The sequence below is a fragment of the Suricata suricatta genome, chromosome 14 (assembly GCF_006229205.1).
Source record: "Suricata suricatta isolate VVHF042 chromosome 14, meerkat_22Aug2017_6uvM2_HiC, whole genome shotgun sequence".
Lineage (NCBI taxonomy): Eukaryota > Metazoa > Chordata > Mammalia > Carnivora > Herpestidae > Suricata > Suricata suricatta.
The window spans coordinates 430,534-451,005 of record NC_043713.1 but is presented as its reverse complement, the minus strand read 5'-3'; the positions used below and the strand labels follow the sequence as shown (position 1 = coordinate 451,005).

Sequence of the window (20,472 nt, the reverse complement as noted above, 5' to 3'; positions counted from 1 at the left end):
GGGACATCTGAAGCCAGGCGTGAGCCCTGGGCCCCCCCCTTCCCACACCTGCCTCTTCATGGTTTAACACGAGCCCTCCTGTCACCTTTTGGGGGGCTGTCCCGGAAGCTTCTGTCTCCTGAAAGAGACTTAATCCTCTTAATTAGCTGCCCCCTCGGGACTCACCTTGAACCTCAGTGGCCTGCGCAAGACCAAGATTTCTTAAGGGCACAAAACACCTGATAACTGGACTAGATCAAAAGTTAAAGCTTGATCTTCAGAAACCACCAGTAAGAAAACGACAAGGCCGACGAGCAGCACTAAGTGTCTCCGCCTGCTCGCTGCTTGAGTAGAAACCCCAAAGGTGCCTTCAGCCTGACGTTTAGGACAGGTGGGTGAGACCCTCCCAGCCCGTTTGTGGGGGTCTGGAAGGAAGTATTTCCCCAGCTGTGAGTGCGCGAGAGGAGCGATCACAGTGGACGTGCCCGCCGTCGGTCGTGTCTGCACGGGCTGCCGGCAGCTCACGCCGCGCCTGAGACCGGGGTGCTTCCGTCGCTGGTGCCTGGGTGGCCTGCGCCTTCGTGCGCCGCTGTAGGTCCGCAGAACCTGTGATTAGACACGAGCGGCCTCAGGGTCTCAACACCTGCCCCGGCACTGGGGGGGGGGGGGCGGCCCGCGGCGCTTTGCCGAATCCGGAGGCTGACAGACCGGCAGCAACCACACTGGCCCGCAGCCGACCTGCACCTTTGGCCTCTGGGAGAGCGCATGGCGGTCCCCCCACGGGCCCCGCCCGCGTCCTCCCTGACGGCCGCCGTCCCCGGCCTCCTGCTTCCCCGCCCGCATGCGGGAGGCAGCCCCATCTGAACTGCAGGTTGTCTGCCGCCCCGGGGTGGCTCTGTGGGAGGGCGTGCCCCTCGAGTGGCCAGGGCGAGCCGGGTGTCAGCGAGCGCAGATTCGGCCTGGCCGGTGGCAGCCACTTGGTGGGGAAGGGGTGGGATGGTCAGAGGATGAAGAGAGGGACCTTCTTCTGAGCGGGGACTGGGGTGGCAGAGGTGCCGTGCAGCCGGCCGGGGGGAGGGCCAGCCCGGGCGGGGACCTGGTGGGGGAAGGCTGGAGACATGCAGGGCACCTGGCAGAGCTGGGCCGCAAGCGAGGGGTCCCTAGTGTCTGCCGGCAGGAGCGTGGAGCGAGAACACATGAGCGCGTCTCGGACCCGTGCCCTGGTTTGCGCTCCAGCGAGCTGCCTGGCTGTGGACACACAGGGCAGCCGGGGCACCGCCTGCCTGGTGCGGGCAGCAGGACAGGCGGGACAGGGCCCCGTGGGGATGGGGACAGCCATCCACGTGGCCCCACTTTGTGAGGACGCGCCCAGGAAGGCCCCCCTTCCCAGAGGTGGGCCTGACCACCCCCTGGGGCCCGAGTGGGGATCAGGAGACCCTGTGGTCCCGAGTTCTGGGGCCGCCAGAGCTCTGACCTCACAGCCTCTAGGTGCGTATGGAAGTTGTTGGTCGTGTGTTGTGAAGACTATAGAAGAGTCTCAGTGACTCACAACTGCTCCGCCCGCTGGGAACGAGACTTGGGGACAACCACTTGTGACTTGGTGGTGTGATGCCAGATTGCTTTCTACGTGTCAGTGCGAGTTTCCGTGTGGATCAGGTGGTCCTCAGGAGCCCGAGAGTACAGATTTGACGCGCCCGGAGTTTTCCCGTCACCCCAGTCCGCTCTCCCGCAGGACGTCCCTCCTCCTCCCAGCTGCTGTGCGGGCGGTTCTGGGTGACCTGCCCGAGGAGGGCCGCGGGCTAGAAGCCCTCCTTTCCAGCCCTGGCTTGGGTGGAGGTCGCTGTCGGGTCGTGTGGCGAAGCAGGGATTGTATCTCCCACTCCTCACGTGGGACCGTCTTGTCTCTTTCTAGGGAGGCCCTGCTGCGGCTGGAAGGCTGTAGCCACCCGGTTGTCATGAAAGGCTTGTGTGCCGAGTGCGGCCAGGACCTGACCCAGTAAGTCCTGGCGGCTGGGGGCGGATGCAGGGCCCCTCCACGTCTGCGGTGGGGTGACCTCCGGGAAGAACGGGCCAGGGCGGCCCCAGGCCCCCTCCTGTGTCTGGTGACTCCAGGCGGGCTCCCGGGAGTGTCCTTCTAGCTTGATTTCCATAAGGCCCGAACGCGCGGAGCGTGCCAGATGCTCACGACTGTGCTCGGTTCGCTTTCTCCTCCCCGCCGAGCACACAAGTCCTCCCGGGGCCCCTTTACCGCCGGGGGCGCGCAGTCACGCTCGGCGTCCACGCGGACCAGTGCGGACCGCCCTGTGTGCGCGAGGGCCTCTCGCAGGGCGGCCCCCACAGTCCATCTCCAAGAGAACGGAGTGTTTTGTCAGGACGCCCCGCTGCTTTCAGACGCCGTCCGCACGAGGGCACTCCGCACGGAGCTGGCAGCGAGCGGCGCCTGAAAAACGAATTAAAATTTTACCCTCGAAGCCCGCGGGTCGTGGGGTCGCGCATGGTCCTGTGTGTGTGTGTGGTGTGCAGCCCGTCCGGGAAGCTCACGTCTGGCCCTTCTCACGTGTGCAGGTTGCAGAGTAAGAACGGGCAGCAGCAGGTGCCCCTGTCCACGGCCACGGTGTCCATGGTGCACAGCGTCCCCGAGCTGATGGTGAGCTCCGAGGTGAGTCCCGCCTCTGGCAGGGGCAAGGTCTTGGGGAAAACACGTCCTGATAACAGCAAGGAGCACGTGTGGGCCTCATGCTGGGCAGAGGACGGTTGCAGGGTGCAGCAGGTCTGTGAGCATCCCCATTTCTGAGCTAGCCACTGGTGGACCGGAGGGCTGTGGGCAGCCTGCTGGCCCCCTGCTCCTCTCCTTTTCCCAGAGGCCTCTGCTCCCCAGGGGCACGCTGGCCTTCCGTCCTCGGAGCCGGAGCTCTCTGGGGTGCTGTGGCTCACATGATCCCCGTATGTGGCTTGGAAGGGGTCTGGGAGGCTGACTGACAGCAACGCCGGGAGCTGCCGGAGCTGCGGGAGTGGGGCTGAGGGAGGGCTGGGAGCAGGTGGCTGTGCGCAAGGCGGGCAGGTGGGACCTGAGCGGACGTGGGGGCGTGGAAGGGGCAGGAGAGCACGCCCACACAGCCTCCTGTGGAGCGGCTCCTGAGCGGCCCGTCCCCGAGGGCCTAATGCCCGAAACCATCCTTACTGCTCTGCGTTTCAAGGTCACACGGGCAGTGCTGGTCAGGGCGTCCCGATGCCTCGCTTTCATAGGCCAGGGTGCAAATGGCAGGTGAGGGAGGGGCACCAGGACAGAGCCCTGACGGCCGTGCCAGGCTCAGCTCTTGGTGGGGCGTAGGTGGGCAAAACATTTTTCAGTCACGGTTTGTTTAGATTTGTGCTTTTTTAAAAAGTGTAAGTTCTAGTTGGTTAACATACGGTGTAGGATTGGTCTCAGGGGTAGAATCGGTGATTCCGCACTTACACGCAGTCCCCAGCGCTCCCCAGCACGCGCCCTCCTTAATGCTCGCCCCCCCCCCCCCCCCCCCCCCCCCCCCCCCCCCCCCCCCCCCCCCCCCCCCCCCCCCCCCCCCCCCCCCCCCCCCCCCCCCGTTCGTTCTCTGTCATTAAGAGTCTGTTACGGTTTGCCTCCCTCTGTTTTTGTGGACACAACCCCTTTCTTTTCAGCTCTTTTTTCATTGCCTTACATACTAACTTACAGAATTACCATCAAAAAATCATAGTGTCCCCAGAGTTTGGACCACGTGGGTTGGCTGGGGGCCGTGGTGTGGGCACGCGGCCCCACGTGCCTTGCTAGCGTGCAGAGAGCCTCAGAGCCTCTCGGCTTCCTTTCGTTTTTCCTGACAAAATTGAGTTTTGTTTTGGATCCACACATACTTCACGACTTTCCTTTTCATTATCACTCAGCAAGCCAAGGAACTGGGGATGGAGGACCAGCAGCGGCTGCATCGCAACAGAAAGCTGGTGCTCATGGTCGACTTGGACCAGACACTGATCCACACGACCGAACAGCACTGTCAGCAGATGTCGAACAAGGTGAGCGGCCCCAGCAACCCCTCGGCAGGGGTGGGTGGCAGGGGCCCAGGCTGGGCTGCCAGGGCGGTTTTCCTGAGCTGGTCCTCACCAGGAGGCGCCGGGGCTCACTCACCTGGCTCACTCGGGCCCCCTGGTGCCAGGTCCACGCGTGGTCATGTGCATCGGGAAGGTTGGGGGTTCGGGACCTGGAAGTCCTTAGGCCCAGCAGCAGACGGTGGGTGGACAGCAAGGGAGGAGTGGTGGCGAGCTGGTGATACCTCCAGGACTCTGAAATACTGGGGGTCGGGGCACGGGCAGGCACCTGGGTCTGCACTCAGGACTGCAGGTGGAGGCTGGGTTCACCTTGTAAAAGTTCTTCAGGAATGTTAACTTTACGGAGAAAGTAAAGGGTCAGGGATGGAACCCTGTTTAAGTATAGGTCAGAACTCCTCCCACATTTCACTTTCCCTTGTGTGGAGCCTGAGGACTTGGATTTCTGGCCCCTTCACGAGGCGGCTAATCGTGCCTGTTGCGGATGGCTGGCTGAAGGCCGGTACCAGCGTCTGCTTCCTCAGCGAAGGGGGCCTCGCCAGCGTGGGCGTGGTCCGTTCACATTCTTCGTGGTGGAGGTGGACGTGCAGACCGTGGTCGGCGCCTGCAGACGTCTGTCCTAGCCGTGGCCGAGCGCGGCGGGGGGCCTCTGACGGGCCAGCAGGCGGAGACGGGAGACCCCAAGAGCGGCAGGACAGGTCTGCTCAGGGCCCTGGGACGGTCGTGTGTCGCAGGGGGTTTGCCGCAGACTTCCTGGAGCAGCCTGACCGGCTCAATTTGGCTTCGGGAGTGAATCCGGTGACCCAGGCGCCAGCGGGGGCCGGCCCTGTGCGCCCTGTGGGCCCAGAGCCACTGCTGCTTCCGTGCGCTGCTGACGGCGAGGAGGGGTCTCCCCCTTGGGAGCAGTGAGCTCGTTCTCAGCGGTGTCCTGGTCCCTTCAGTCCTGCCTCCCATAAAACAGCGCGTATTATTTAAAGTCTTTATTTTGAGAGCTAGCAGGGGAGGGGCAGAGAGAGAGAGAGAGAGAGAGGGGGGGGGGGGACCCAAGCAGGCTCCACACTGTCAGCACAGAGCCCAGCACAGGTTTCGATCATGACCTGAGCGGAAATCAAGAGTCAGACACTTAACCAGCCCAGGCACCCCAGCAGCGTATAATTCTTAGTGGTATTGGCTATTTTTTTATATCACGAGATGTTGTGTGGCTGTATATTTTTGTGTGCAGCACACAGTGTTGGCCAGCACTCTGAGGTGGTTTTGCTCATAACAACTCCGCTTAATTGTCTTACAGTTGGAAGACTTTAGGGCACCTGGGGGGCTCAGTCGGCTGAGCGTCAGTCTTCGGCTCAGGTCATGATCTCACAGTTTGTGAGTTCAAGCCCCACGTTGGATTCATTGCTGTCAGTGCAGAGTCTGCTTCAGATCCTGTCTCTCCCTCTCTCTCTGCCCCTTCCCTCACTTTCTCTCAATAAATAACAATTAAAAAAGAGTTGGAGAATTTTATGTGAAGAGTTTCTGCATGTACGTGCTTGTGTGTACGCTGCCACAGCTGGCTCTGGCCTTCGTTGGGCCTTTGAGGTCGGCACTTTTAATTCATCTCACAAAAGTTGACACTCGTTCTAAGATGACCGTTCTCAGCCTGTGCAGCCTCCTCGGTGAAGGCCCCCCCCCCCCCCAGTCTGCACGGACAGGCCTGGCTGCGGCGGGTCCCACCCTCGCCCATGCCACGCCCTCCCGGGGCCTGGCTCCCGGGAACCTCTGCCCTCTGCCCGGCACTCGGGTGAGTGCCCACGTGCCTGCTGGTGGCGGCTAGAAAGACGCGTTTAATTCTTAACTTCGGAGATTCGAACTTGTGTGTGTGTTTGTTTGTTTGTTTTTGGTTTATTTTTGAGACAGAGCATGAGTGGGGGAGGGGCAGAGAGAGAGGGAGACACAGGATCTGAAGCAGCTCCAGGCTCTGAGCCACCAGCACAGAGCCTGACTGGGGGTTCAATCCCATGGACATGAGATCATGACCTGAGCTGGAGTTGGACACTGAGCCGCCCAGGCGCCCCTGAACTTGTGTTTTTTTAGGCTGTTTATATTGCCCCTGTGGAGGAGGGGGTGTGGCTTGTAGAATTCCATCCTCCCAAATGTTTTAACAACAGCTGCTTCACGAAAGATTTGGCCACTTCAGAACTAGTCAAAATTTAATTAAACCCAAGGTCACTTACTCTTCTTTTTCAGCGTTTCAGAGTCACCTTACTGAGAAAATTAATGAAAAACAGGGATTAAAAGGGCCCAAGTTTCGCTTCCTAAGGAACGTCAGCTTAATTGTGTATCAGCGACACGTAGCACGTTGGTATCCTGATGTGCCCGCTCTGCTGGGAGCGGTTTGAGATGCTGTTGCCGGTTTGGGGTCGTATTTACAAGCTAGTAAGCCCGCGTCTCAGAGCGGTTTCTGAGCCAGGCCGGACGTGGGACTGGTGGGCCGCTGCCGGCAGCCCCCCGCCCCCCGGGGCGTCGCGCGCTGCAGGAGGCCTGAGTGGCCCGCTGCGGCTGCGCTGCCTGGCCAGGGGTCGGTGTTTGAGGACACAGGCGCGCGCGTCCTCACCCAGCCGTCCTTGCCCTGCCGTCGTCAGAAGCGCGATCAGGCTCTGCTGTGGCCACCGCACGTGGTCGCTGTGCCGGGCCGTCCCGGGCGGGGGGTGAGGGGCGGCCCCGGGCGGCTCCCGCCTTCTCACGGCCCGTGTGTCCTTGCAGGGCATCTTTCACTTCCAGCTGGGCCGCGGCGAGCCGATGCTGCACACGCGCGTGCGCCCGCACTGCAGGGAGTTCCTGGAGAAGATCGCCAGGCTGTACGAGCTGCACGTGTTCACGTTCGGGAGCCGGCTGTACGCCCACACCATCGCAGGTGGGCGGCGTCCTTAGCCATGAAGGGACAGCGAAGTTCCCCCAGGCTCCTCTCAGTCCCCGGGCCAGCTCTTGCTTCCTGGGGTCAGGCGCGCACCGCGGGCCGCCGTGAAGGTCGGCCAGCGCCGCGGCTGTGTGTGGGGGAGTGGGAACTTCCTGCGTGAGCTGCTCGGGTCCGAATCCCCTCCGGAGCCCTGTTGCTCACGTCTGTGTACCTAACGCTCCGAGTGCAGGTGAGGCGGCTGGGAGCGAGTGGCCTGTCGTCGCAGTGCGGTTGGTGGTGTGCGCCGGCCGCGCGTGCGCGTAGGGGTCCCCCGCGGTGCCCCCGGTGGCCCGTCCGGCTGGGGGTGGAGCCTCGGGTGGGCCTTCACCCTGCCCGGGAGCAGCTGGGCTCCAGTCCGCCCCGCCTTGACCGGCTCTGGGTGCCGGCACCTGCACCGTGGTTGCTCTCAGCACCCCGTGGCCAGGTTAAGTACGTCTAAGTGGCAACGTTTTGACAGGTTGGTCTTTGTCTTTATTGACGGAGAAAGGACTTTGGAACCGTTTGCTGACGGCTCGTGCCTTTGTAGGCAGTTGTCATCGTGAGCACGTCGGCTGTGTGTGCAGGTTTCTTCCTCGGGTAGGAGGGAACTTCCGAGCCGAACCTGGTGGAGCCGGTCCGTGGGGCTCGCGAGCTGTGAGGAGTAGCACCCAGTGCGGGCAGCGGTTAGGCCCTCTGGGGCCCTTCAGGCGGCCAAGCCTCCGGGGCCTTGGCGGCTCTCTGGCCCTCCACTGGGAGGACCCGAGTGGGGTAGAGAACACCGGTTTACACAGAAGAGCCTGAGGGGTGCGCCCCGGGCAGTCTGCCCCTCTCCCTCCCCGCTGGCCGGCGACTGCACACGGGGGCAGTCGGAGCCCTCGGCCGAGCAGCACTGAGTTCAGGGGCCCCACTGTCGCCTCGCGACGGCACCGCGCGTGTGAGAAGCCTCGCGGGAGGGACGAGGGCCCCACGTGGCTGTGAGGAGGCCAGGCCTTCGGAGGGCAGGATGCTGGCACAGGAAGGGCCTGAGGCCGGGCAGGGGTGCAGTCTGGTGCTGGTGGGGGGACTCGGTTGTCAGGAGACGGCTGGGGGCCCTGGCGTGGTTTTTCACCACGGCTTCTACAGCTTCTTCCTGTCATCTTTCACAGTCTGGAAGTCCCCACTCTCACAGACAGTAGGTCTTCAGTATGATTAGGGCATCTCTGCTTTTGTTGAAAGTGTCACGTGTTTTACGGGCTTTCTTGTATCTTATTGTAGACGTTCTAATAGTTCCCTGAATGAGCCTCAGGTGCAGCCGCTGAGTGGCATCCGTGTTTGCATAGCGTTTACGTGTTACTTACTTAGAAGGAGGTACATTTGTGATGCTTCTGCTCTGAGCGAGTGTTGTCTGCTCGTAAATGCGCTGGACGTGCTGGTGGAGGGCCCTGGGGTGCACTGTCTTTGCCGGGGTTGGGTGCCTGGTGGTCTTGGGGTCCCAGCGGAGGGCGCCAATGGGTCACACCTACAGGTGTTTCCAGAGAGCGCCACCATCTCACCAGAGTGAGCGTGGGGCTGCCCGGTGCCCGGCTCCCCGCCCTGTGAGCCCCCGAAGGCCCGGGCGGGCGCTCGCAGGGGCACCCCTGGAGTTTTCAGTCCCGGCCCCTCGTACGTCGCGGGACTATGTTCACGTGTGTGTCACCCCCGCGCACCCCACGCTTTCCCGGGGCGTGCTCCCGAGCTGTGCTCCTCCTCTGTTCTCAGCCGAGTTCCAGGGAGTGTGAGAGCCGCATGTGTCCGGCACACACGTGCCTGTGGACCCCTGCAGAGGAACTGGGTGGATCAGTCCTCTCGGGGACAGAGAAGGGCGGGTGGGCGGTCCGGGTGTCGGCCGTGGTGCTTGGGGTCCTGGCTGCTGTCCCGAAACACCTGCAGAGCAGGACATCCACGGCTCACGCCTCTGACCTTCGTTTTTTTCTTTTCGAAGGCTTTTTAGACCCTGAGAAGAAGCTGTTTTCTCATCGAATATTATCGAGGGATGAATGTATTGACCCGTTTTCTAAAACAGGGAACCTCAGGTACGTACCTGGCTGTGCTCCTCTCCGGGGCTCACTGTGCAGTCTCTGGTGGAAAGAGCCCCAGACCCGCGATTCTGGGTGTATTCCCCCCGTTCCTCGGTCCAGCCTCCACGACACTCAGCCTGCTGTCTTACCACCACAGCCCTGCCTCCCCCTGTCCTCCAGCATCCACGCAGTGAGTGGGGGGCTCCGGGGTGGGGGTTGGCTGGAGGGTCTGGGGAGGGGGGCCGAGGGACATGGGGACCAAGGGCGGTGACAAGCAAGGGGACCCGAGCCTCCCCCAGATGCCGCAGCCTGAGAGGAGGAGGTGCTGGTGTGCTAGGCTTGTGTTTCCGTCGGGGCGGGCCTGCCGTAAGTCCTGCTGGCCCGCCCTCAGCGCTCACAGTGGTGCTCCCTCCCCTCCAGAGGCTCCTGGACGGTTCAGGACTCGGCACTGTTTCTCCCCGGAAAGGTAGCCCCCCCCACCCCCAATCATGATACCGTATCGGCTGTGACTTGTTTTCGTGCACATCGCTTCCTGAGGACACCTGGGCAGTAACAGTGAGGCCTGTGGCCTTCCCTGCTGTGGGGCTGCCTCGTGGACTGTGTGTGTCTCATACTCACAGACCTACTCGAGGCCATAGGAGCCAAGAGCAGAATGTGAGCACTCGCCTCAGAAACAGACGGGTTTGCTAGTTAGCGTCACGCTGATGGAGAGAGGAAGACGAGCAGCGCTGTCGGTCACCGTCACAGAGGCACGGGCAGCTGGGGCTCCCTTGCCCGTTTCCATCCCCCTCATCTGGAGTTCAGGGTGCCAGAAAGCATCTGGGAACACTGTGCAGGTGGTAGTGGTGGTTCAGGTGCACGAACACGCGTGTCTGGGTGGTGGCAGCCGTCAGCCACGGGAGAGCCCAGTGGTGTCAGGCCGTCCTCCCGAGTTTGTTTTCAGATTCAAGAACAAACTCACTTTGAGTTTTGAATCCTACGAGCCTGTCCAAAGCTCAGAATTGTGGACAGAAATAGAATTTGACAAGGCTGTGGGAGGGTGCCAGGACCCGTGCTAACGTCTCTGCTGACCCTGTACATCCTGATGGCATTCTGGGACTCACAGGGAGGCCACTCAGGCACATCGCAGGGACCCGTTGTTAAGATCATGCCCTCCCGCCTTGATCTAGAAGCCTTTCCCTGTGGGGGGGGCAGCAGCACGCTGGCCGCAGGCTCGTCAGCCTGTGGTGGCCGTCCGTGCGGGCTGCCCAGGATGGGGGCGCAGCCCTTGGAGGCTGATCTCCCTGCGCTGTGGCCCACAAGGAGGTGCTGGCTCCACTTGGAGGAGTGTCACAGACGGTGGAGAAAGCATAGCTATTGTAATGTGACTTCTTCACATAAAAGATTCATAAAAGATTCTCGTTACTCTGATTATTTTTTGTAAAGTGTGCTAGTTCTGGTGCATTTTTACTTCTAGAAACCTCTTTCCCTGCGGAGACTCCATGGTGTGCATTATCGATGACCGGGAAGACGTCTGGAAGTTTGCCCCCAATCTGATCACCGTGAAGAAATACGTCTACTTCCAGGGCACGGGGGACATCAACGCCCCCTCCGGGTCGCGGGAGCCCCAGGCGAGGAGGAGAGGTGGGTGGCCGGCCGGCAGAGGCGCAGCTCGCTCGCACATGCCCGCCTCTGCCGCAGCTGCGGCCGGCTCCCGGCTCACTCTCCTGTCGTCCGCGCTGCAGTAGTGAGAGGCCGACAGCCAGTCCGGGGCTTGGTTTCCAGTTGGGGTGGTTTTTTTTAAACAGTAGAAACCTAAGTGTTTTCGTAATTGAATAAAGAGTAAGGAATTTGCTTGATTTAGTACACCTGAGTCCTGCCTGTTATCCTAGTTTCTCTTTTTCTTAAAAATATTTTCATTATTTCCTTTTGAAAGGGATTGTGAATGGGGGAGGGGTAGAGAGAGAGAGAGATACAGGTGTGCTGTCGCCACGGAGCCCGAAATGGTGCTCGAACCCACAAACCCAGAGATCATGACCTCAGCCAAAATCCGGAGTCAGATGCTTAACCGACTGAGCCACCTGGACGCCCATCCTGGTTTCTTTAAAGACACGCGGGACACTGGGAATGTGGCTGTCACGGCCCCAGCTCGTCGGTGGCGCTGTGCCCTGGCCCGGAGCTGCAGGGTGCCTTGTGGGTTCGCCTGTCTGGAGAAAATTTAAAGTTTTGGTTTGAAGCATTTCTAATGATCTTTAGTTCATAAACAAGATGGTCCGAGGCATGCAGTGACTGCTGGAGGTCCAGGGGGAAGTGGGACCTGAGGGCGTCCCTGCAGGGGACAGATGGGATGGCACGGCCGGAGCAGGGCTGGGGGTGCCGCCTGGGCCGTCCGCCCACAGTGCGGAAACCAGGAGTGTTCTGTGCCTCTTTAGACCATTGTCAGAAACCAGAACCAGGTGACCTTCTGTGCCCAGACGGTCAGACCTAGGTTACTGGCTGTCTGGTTGTCCGGGCTGGGAGCGCGGGGACCAGAGCCACGGGGCAGCAGTGCCGAAGCTCTGACGAGTGAGTGTTAAACCCTGGTCCCCTTTCCTTTTGTGTGCGCCCCTAGTGAATCAGTCTTCTAAAGCTGCCGATGCCACGGGACACGCTCCGTCCGCCAGGGAGGCCGAGGAGGGACGGCAGATTTCTGGGCTCGAGCACAGTAACGGCTTCGGGAAGCCCGCGAGGGAGCTCAACGGCGGCGTCTCTCTACGGGGCGACTGGCCCCTGCCTGGGCAGGAGGAGGACAGAGGTGCCCGGCCCGCCGTCCGTGGCCCCTTGGCTGACGGCCGGGGGCCGCTGGCAGGCACTCAGCCTCGTGGTCGGACATTGCCAGAGAAGCGACCCACTCAGGGCACAGCAGGCAGTGACCTGGACTTTGACCTTTCCAGTGACAGCGAGTCGGACACCCAGTCATCCGACGGCGAAAGCGGGGAGAGGAAGGGCCTGGACAGGCGTCAGGGCCCACGAGATGCAGGGAGAGTGGCGCAGCGGGGAGGCCCCCTGGGCCCGGGCGGGGAGAGGCCCGCAGGGGCGAGTCCGTGCGGAGAACCTGCCCCGGGCGAGCACCTGGACCCGCAGGACGAGGACGGCCTGTGCGGGCTGGGCGGCGGCCCCGCCGACAGGAAGGAGGCCGAGACCGAGTCGCAGAACAGCGAGCAGTCGGGCATCACGGCGGGCGAGTCCTTGGACCAGAGCGTGGAGGAGGAGGAGGAGGAGGAGGACACGGACGAGGACGACCACCTGGTCCACCTGGAGGAGATCCTGGCCCGCGTGCACTCTGACTACTACGCCAAGTACGACCGGTACCTCCGCGGGGACAGCCCTGAGCCCCCCGACATGCGCAGGATCGTCCCGGAGCTCAGGAGCAGGGTGCTGGCGGACGTGGCCATCATATTCAGTGGGCTGCACCCCACAAATTTCCCCATCGAGAAGACGCGGGAGCATTACCACGCCACCGCCCTTGGCGCCAAGATCCTCACTCAGCTGGTGTTGGACCCCGATGACCCCGACAGGGCCACCCACCTGATCGCGGCCAGGGCAGGTGAGCGCCAGCGCCCCACCCTCAGTGCTGCCTGGGGGGCGGGTCTGCACCGGCCTCGGGCTGCTGCTCTTCCAACAGGTATATCTGCTGGTTTGGTGGGGAATTTTCAGAAGTTTGTTCCCGTCCCTGCTTGGCTTTGTGTGGGCATGTGCTGTGCGCGCGTCTCCTGGCCACCGCCACACGCCCCATGTGGCCGGGCTCCTCCCCCTGGAGCGGGCCGCACTCGCGGGGCAGGTGGGCATGAGGGACCCCGGGTGAGAGAGCGGCCGAGCCGAGTCTGAAACCCGGACACAGGTTCCAGCAGGAACCAAGTAGGTCGAAAGGGCTCGAGACCAGAAAAGCAAAGTCATTGTAGGAAAGTCCCCCTCAGAGCTCAGGCTGCAGGGAGTTCAGCCAAGAACGTAGTCCCGGCGGTGGGCAAGTCGGGGAGAAGCGCCTGCACCCGATGCTCACAGTGAGACTGGAGCCGCCGTCCCCGACCCTGCGGGCCCCTCACGGGCGCCGGGGGCTGGTTTCTGAGCAGAGACGCCCCCACTGCTCCAGGCCAGCTCTGTCCTTGCGCCTCACATCCTGCTCGAAGGTCACAGAGGGGCAGGAGAAGCCCTGTGCTGGTGTGAGGCGTGGGGGACCCTCGCTGGGAGGGCAGCACCCCACGTGCGCAGCCAGCCCAGAGCCCCCTCCTGGGCGCCTGCCCGGCGGAGCATTTTCCTTTCCACGGACATAGCTGCAGGCACATCAGGGGACGCCCCCGGGCCTCCCTCCTGTCCTGCACTTGACCTGTGCGTGCCCCAGCCCAGCTGTGCTGCAGTGAGTGCAGGGGTGCTGAGGGAGAGCCCCAGCATCCAGCAGAGGAGACTCGGCAGGAATGGCCTCTTGGCTGCGGCAGGCCGGGGCTTTTGCCAAATGCCAAGTGCGCCGGGCGGCTGGCTTCGGGTCACAGAGGCAGTGGGGGTCTTCGCACAGACGCAGATGGGCGCCTCCAGGTGGGACACGATGGGGCTCTTGCCCGCGGCCCAGGCCGGGCTGACAGGCTGTCCCCCCGCAGGCACAGAGAAGGTGCGCCAGGCCCAGGAGTGCGGGCAGCTGCACGTGGTCAACCCCGACTGGCTGTGGAGCTGCCTGGAGCGCTGGGACCGGGCGGAGGAGCGGCTGTTCCCGCTCAGGCCTGACTGCGGCCGGGCCCAGAGGTGAGTGCCTGCCGCTCCCAGGCCCCTGGGTCCCCACGGCCCAGCCCCGCCAAGGTATCACTGTCTGGCCTTAGGTCTCACAGGGGAGCTCGGGGCAGTGTCATGGCCAGTGTGGGGGAGGGGTGGGGAGCCTTCCGGCCCATTCTATGCATATGCAGGGGGAGGGCCTGTTTTGTTGAAAACGGCCTGAGAAAACACCTCCTACTCTCTGTCTGAGCCTGTTTTCCTGGGTAAAGTTGTGAAGTGGGTGTCGGGGCGGGGGCGGGGGACATGGAGGGGGTGGCATGGGGCACTCACTGGTTGTCCTCATCTGCATAGGCTTTTGCTAGCAGCCTGGCCAAGCAGCAGTTGCTGGGTGTTTGGTCTGTTCCAGCACTTTCTCACGGCCCTTGTTCTGGTCCCACAGGGAGGACGGCCCCGCGGCCTTCCCCGACAGGCAGGGTGCCCTTCCGGCTGCCGTGTTCCACCCGACGCCTGTCCACCCCAGGGCCCAGTCTGGGCCAGAAGTTCGCATCTACGACGCCAACACGGGCAAGCTCATCCGGAAAGGTGCTGTGGGCCCCGGGCCCCCCGGGGCCCTGCCAGTTCACACGGAGCACTCCTCCTTCAGGTACAGGAGCCTGGGGGCAGCCGTGCAGCACCAGGGGGCCCTCCGAGCCCCTTAGACCGCGCACACCCCGAAGCGGGCCGGAAGCGGTGCTGGTGGGACGTGAAGTTGAGGTTCGCTGTGTCCTGTGGGGGATGGGCTCACCTGCTTTGGCATTGGCCTCTTGCACATCGGCCTGTGTCCCGTCTTGGTCCCCGACAATGGAACAGGTCAGGTCAGTGAGACGTCCTGCACAGCCCAGACACACTCTCAGATTTGCTTGGCGCTGTCCCCGCCAGGCTCCTGCGCCTGCAGACTGGACCCGCGCCCTGCTGTGGGCCCACCTGCCCTCGCCCCGTGCCAGCTCTGCCAGCTCAGTCCTGTGTTCCCCGTCCTGTCCCTGAAGAGCCAGGACACGCTCTGTGTCCGCCGACATGTCCTCTGTTGTGAATGTTCACTTTTACTGCTAAGATGGGGAGCTCACCCCTCTTCTGCGGTCCCTCCATTTGAAAGGAGCCAGATGGGTGTGCAGGCCGGCAGTGCCGCCCGCAGGGCCTTGGGGGCAGGCCGAAGTCCAGGCTCTGCGGAGGGAGGTTTGGGCCCGGCTGTGCGGGCACAGGTCTGCGGAGGCGCCGGGTCAAGGGAGGCACTCCTGTGAGGTCTGAGGTGGACACCAGGGCCCAGGAGGCCGAGAAAACAGGACAGGGTTAGCAGAGATTTTAGAGGTGTTTCCGACAAAGTTCTGGTCAGAGGCGGTGAGACACACAGACGGACCGTGGCCCCAGCTCGGTGGGAGGCCAGCGTGGCCGCGTGGGGAACGTGTGGGCCCAGAGCTGTGGGGTGCAGCGTGACGGGAGCCGCAGCCCAGTGTAGCACCGGGGGTGGGGTCCAGGGGAGCCTGGGGCAGGGACAGGGTTGGCCAGAAGAGCAGGAATCAGTGTGGCCAGCCAGCAGACCACTTACAGGTGGCAGTCTCTGTGCTGACCGGCATGCCAGTCACAGGACCCAGTGCACTTGTCCTGCTCAAGGAGCGTAGGCAGTTCTGTGCCCCGTTAGTCAGCGTCTGCCCTGGGGCATGTGCCCCACAGTGTGCCGTGGCCCACGGCGTGCCTCTTCCTGACCCCATCATCCTACTGACCCTGATTTCGTAGCTGTGGTTGGGAGGCCCTAACACAGTGGGAGGCCCAGTTTGTGGTGCAAAGCCAAGCCTGGCCTCTGGGGGCAGAGGTTGGGTTTCGAGGCTGTTGGCACAGCGGGGACTTGGGACAGAGCCTTTGAAGCGGCGGTGTTGAGTCTGATTCTGAGACACACCCAGCGAGTGTCGGTGCCCCGTGCCGCGTGCGCGTGTGCAGGACGCCGGGGTGTGGCGGAGAGGCACGCAGTAGGCGGGAAGGTGGGGGTCTGGGCCCCATGCCGGAGTCCGGGGGGTGAGGGGAGCAACACTGGGGTGTTCCCTAGATTCTTAGTGTCTCACAGGCAGTGCTGTGACCCTCTGTGTTCACGTCCCCACTGCCAGGCTCAGCCAAGGTAGCTTTTGGTGAAGTTTTCTTTATTTGAACTTGGAAGTGTGATTTCCGCCAATCGTTAATTGAAGTGTTGCCAGTCCGCGTAGGCATCTGATAACTACGCAGAGGGTTACGAACCGCAACGGTCAAGTCCTGTAATCGCAGAGGCACCATCGCCGTTTCTGGACCAGCGTGTTGCCTGCTATGGTTGATCCCAGCAGGGGCCTCTGAGGCTTTTTTAAGTGTCTCTTGTCATCTTGTGTTCATTGTATTTCCTTTCTTGTGTGTAAGAAACTGTGTGTTCTAAAGATAACGAATGTTGGTAGAATTTATTGATAGATCTGTTTACAGAATCGACGAGATGACCCGTTTACGTGAGAAGGCCATGCCCGGCTCAGCCGCAGTCTAGAGCTCAGAGGAGAGGGGGACAGGAGGGGCCCAGGCACATGAGCATTTGTGAGACCGCACACGCCGTTTCGTCTTTGTGACCGTAGAATAAGGGCTTCCTTTCCGTCGAGACCTGTCTACTTGAGTCCACGTTGTGTGTCTGTGACTCTCCTGCGCGCCCGCGGCCCCCTGGCCGCCTGCACCCCAGTTCTCGCAGATGGAGCTGTGGGCCTTGGGGCCCCTGCAGCTGCCGGACAGGCTCTGGGCCTCCTGTACCTGTGTGTCGGGGACCGCGGGGAGGTGGGTCCGAGAACGTGGCTCAGTACCATTCCGAACCTGGAACCCCACGAGGACCCCATTGTGACGGGTCGCCCGGAGCTGTGGGCGCTGCCGCCGCTCCGTGCGCTTGTCTGACTGAGGCCCCAGTGACTGTGAGTGTCTGTCCTCCTTGCTGTGATGTCTTTGGATCAGGGCTGGGGACCCGATTCGAGGTCAGAGCTCTGTGGGACTCTCCCACCGTCCCGTGTGTTCGTGAGGGCATTTCTTCTCCCCCGTGAGATGCTCGTGTGTGGAGCATTAGGGGGAGGGGGGGCGTGGGGTAAGCCAGGCTCATCCGGTTGCTGGGTGCCCCCGCCTCAGGCTTTCCTGGGCGAGGCCCCTGGCGAGCGTGCTTGCCAAGCTGTCCGTCGGAACTTCCCTCCCTCCCTGGGGACGGGGGCCAGAACTCTGAATTCCACTTTGTTTTCTCATTGTTACAGTGTGCTATTAGTTGTGAGCATTTGGGGTGTTTCTGTTAGACGTTGCAGGGCGAGGCGCTGACCCACAGGCACTTGTAGGAGGTGGCCGAGCGGCCCCTGTGCGCTTCTCCAGGTTGCCCGGAGGTGGAGTCTCGCAGGCCCGTCTCCCGGACACCTGGCCGTTGTTCTCACGTGGTCAGAACCTCCACGGGCAGGGCCCTGACGCCCCTCCCCTTCCACCTGCTCCCAGCCACCCGCGCCTCCCCAGGGTATGTGACCCCTGCCTGGCGTAGCGCCAGGCCTGTTCACTGCCCCCGCGTTGCCTGCTTCCCCCTCTCCTGGCCGAGCAGTGTCCTGCTGAGGATGGCGGCAGGGGTGTGTCCAGCCTCGGGTCCCGCCAGGAGGGCTGCTCCCACCCTTTGTGTCCACATGGGCGTCCTCAAGGCGGACCGTGAGCGGGTGTGGTGTGTGGCCTGTAGGGGAGCAGTGACTGTCTGGAGCTTTTCTTTCCCCCGAGGTGGCCCCTCTGTGGGTTTCTCCTGGAGAGAGCAGGCTGCTCTGCGGGCTTCATGTCTGCCCGCTGGTGTTCTGCGTCGCTGGCTCCTGCCCTCTGCCGTCAGCCCTCAGTGTCCCCCTGCCGGCCGGGTCCCCGCTGGTGCCCCCAGGAGGGTGGCAGAGGCCCAGCTGCCTTCCTGGGGGTGGAAGTCAGCTGTGATTCAGAACAGACCGTGCATCTTCTGTGTTGTATTTCCTCTGGCATTTATGATCCTGCTCTTGGGGAGCTGTGCAAGCGGCATGGCGTGGAGGCCTTGCGGGAGTCGGAAACGGGGGGCTCTCCGTCCTGGGGGTTTCGTCGCCACGTTAGACCTGGAACCGAGCCGTCTGGGAGATACTCAGTCATATGTTGTGTACTTTTTTGTGCATCTTAAAATAATGAGCCATTACACCTTAACACAGTAAAACGTCTATGACAAAATAGCCATTTTCCAAATGGAAAAGGAATGTAACCAGAAGAATGGCCTCTTCTGCACTTTTTGTGGCTCTCTGGCCTCTGCACCTGTTTCCGCCCTCTGGTGGAGACACAGGAAGAAAGTCTGCCTCCCCCCGTGCGGCCTGTGGTTGGGGACGGGAGACGCCCCAGGGGGCCTCGGGGGCCCTCGACGTAGTGGCCGATTCGGTGTCTTCCATGAAGAGACCGCCCCCGTGTGAGGGACAGCGCCCGGGAAGCGGGCCAGCCCTCGCGGCCCTCAGCGCTTCGTGTCCCCACGTGGCACATTTCGGGCAAGCCGCCGCCGCTTTTCCCAAGGGCGGCTGTGGCGTGGCTGTGTCCCACGGTCGTCCCAGGGGCCTGGGCTGCAGGGTGGGCGGCGCGCGGTGTGGACGGCGGCGCGCGGTGTGGACAGCGCAGGCGAGGCTCGCGCGTCAGGGTGGCGCGGCGCGGGTTCTCGTGTCTGTCCCTTTTCTCAGACGCAGCTGCTGCTTTTCCGTGTCGTGGCTTTAGACTCCGTGCCCGCATCTTCCTCAGAGTCAGGAGGTTTGGCCGCGTCATCCGTGTCCCAGGGAGCGGCCGTGCTGGGCGGTGGCAATGGGGTCCTCGTGCGCGTTGTCCGTGCTCCCGGCCTGCCGCCGGCGCGGGCGTGTGTGCCGAGGCTGCCGTGGGTGACTGCCCGGCCCGGTCTGGGACCGGCTCCGGGGAAGGACATTCTGGAAGCGCTCTCTGGTCTCTTGGTTGAGGGACAGCACTGTGCGGACAGAGTGCCAGGTCGCCTTCCCCGGTCCCTGGCAGACGGCACCCCGACTTCAGCCCTGCGCAGCCCGTCACGCTCCTTCTCTTCTGGGCAGAATAGAGAGACGTGCTTGTTCGGTTTTGTGTGTGTGTGTGTTTTTTTTTTTTAATCTTACAGTTTGCTCGACCTTATTTTGAGGAAAAGTACCTTCTGGTTTCTGGGAAAGTGTCACTAGCTCCTTACGTTCTGCCCTTCACTCCGAGCCAAGGGACCCAAACGCGGCGGCGCCGTGCCGGCGGGGACGGGAGGTGCCCGCTCTCAGCCTGAGGGGAGCGCACGCGGGGCCGCGGAGGGGCCGTGCGGCTTGCCTGCTCCGGGTCGGGGGGCCGCGGAAGCCCGTCCTCACTGGACCCTGTGCCGTCCATTTCAGAGTGCTTCAGCCGCCGCCGCCGCAGACGCTGGCCCAGGAGCTGCCGGACCCCCGACGCGGAGAGCGGCCCGGCCCCGGCGGAAGGAAGCGACAGCCCAGCATGTCGGAGAGCATGCCTCTGTACACGCTGTGCAGGGAGGACCTGGAGAGCATGGACCGGGAGGTGAGGCCCGCGTGCGGGGAGGCGAGGCCTGCCTGGGGCGCGTCCACTGGTGGGCTTGGCGCAGCCCGGGGTGACACCTCAGGGCATTGGCGACACTGGAAAGCCTGGCTGCAACCCAGGCGGGGACAGGGCTGCTGGTGGCCGGCACTGCCCAGCCGGAGACCCAAGACGACCTCCCGCCCAGGTCACGGTTGGCAGTTCTCGGTAGGATCTTGTTACTACGCCACTAAGTAGTTCTGGGCGACGTCAGTGGAATTTTTGTTTTTGCAGGTGGAAATGGTGGGAATAATAATAGGGCCCTGAATCCATTTTGAATTGGAGATTAGATCTGGTAGGGCTCTCCTTTCAGGACGGAACAGCCCTAAACCGCAGATAATTTGTAAGTCTGTTGTCATCTGGCTCATCTTCGGAAATGAGCCTGTCCCGCGTCCCGCCGGCCCCCGGCGCCGCGGCCCCTTCTCTCCTGCGCCGGCCAGCACCCGTGAGAGGGGGGCTCGGCGGTCTGTGCCGGGGTCGGTGCAGAAAGCCGCGGCGTGCGCCCCAGTGCACGGCTCAGCCTCTCGTCGCGCCCAGCCGGCCTCTGCTTGGGACGCAAGCCGTGCGCTGGCCGGCCCCCCGGCACCCCGCCGCGCTCAGTGCTCATCGCCCCACCGGGAGGGCGCATACGTAGAAGAGCTTGTTTTAGTTGATCTTCAACAGGAAAATGTCCGTGGTCACGTTCAGTACAGAAGGTTACCAGCGAGTCACGGCCTCCTCCTCGGACGTGCACTTATCTCACGGTGGCTGGACCCTGTCTGCGGATGTGTGGGTCCCCCCTCTGCCATGTCTTGAATATCCAGCTTGTGTCTGTGATTTTTTTTATTGCTGTTCCATAAGTGTTTTGTCTGGAGGAATTTTCTCAGCACTGCTGTTTCATCTCTGAGCCCAGACTGCTGATGTAGGAAGCTGCTGACCCCACGGAGACCTGGGGAGCGGGCCGCGGGCAGGTGCCTCCCCCGTGTTCGTGGCCGCCCTGCAGACACACAACACCAGTCTGCTAGGTGGTGCCGGTAACTTTGGCGCTTATTTCTGTCAGGGGAGATTGGAATCTTCGTGTGAAATAAAAGTGCTAAATGGAACTTTGTCACTCTTGAGAGAAAGAAAAATGAGCCTTCACGCCTTAGACCCAAGTCCTCTGCGGTAGGAGGCAGCGAAGGCCAG

At 62.5% G+C, this 20,472-nt stretch overlaps 1 protein-coding gene across 3 annotated transcripts in view; it reads left to right on the top strand.

The window, feature by feature from the left end:
- CTDP1 (CTD phosphatase subunit 1) overlaps positions 1-20,472 on the top strand; it is a 40,130-nt gene that overhangs the window by 8,088 nt on the left and 11,570 nt on the right. For all 3 annotated transcript variants that reach the window (XM_029922921.1, XM_029922920.1, XM_029922922.1), the window contains 10 exons: positions 1,892-1,975; positions 2,545-2,638; positions 3,880-4,008; positions 6,778-6,928; positions 8,910-9,000; positions 10,442-10,608; positions 11,576-12,550; positions 13,596-13,737; positions 14,144-14,347; positions 19,110-19,272. In XM_029922921.1, coding sequence (XP_029778781.1) covers positions 1,892-1,975; positions 2,545-2,638; positions 3,880-4,008; positions 6,778-6,928; positions 8,910-9,000; positions 10,442-10,608; positions 11,576-12,550; positions 13,596-13,737; positions 14,144-14,347; positions 19,110-19,272 — 2,200 coding nt within the window. The remainder of the gene's footprint in view (positions 1-1,891; positions 1,976-2,544; positions 2,639-3,879; positions 4,009-6,777; positions 6,929-8,909; positions 9,001-10,441; positions 10,609-11,575; positions 12,551-13,595; positions 13,738-14,143; positions 14,348-19,109; positions 19,273-20,472) is intronic.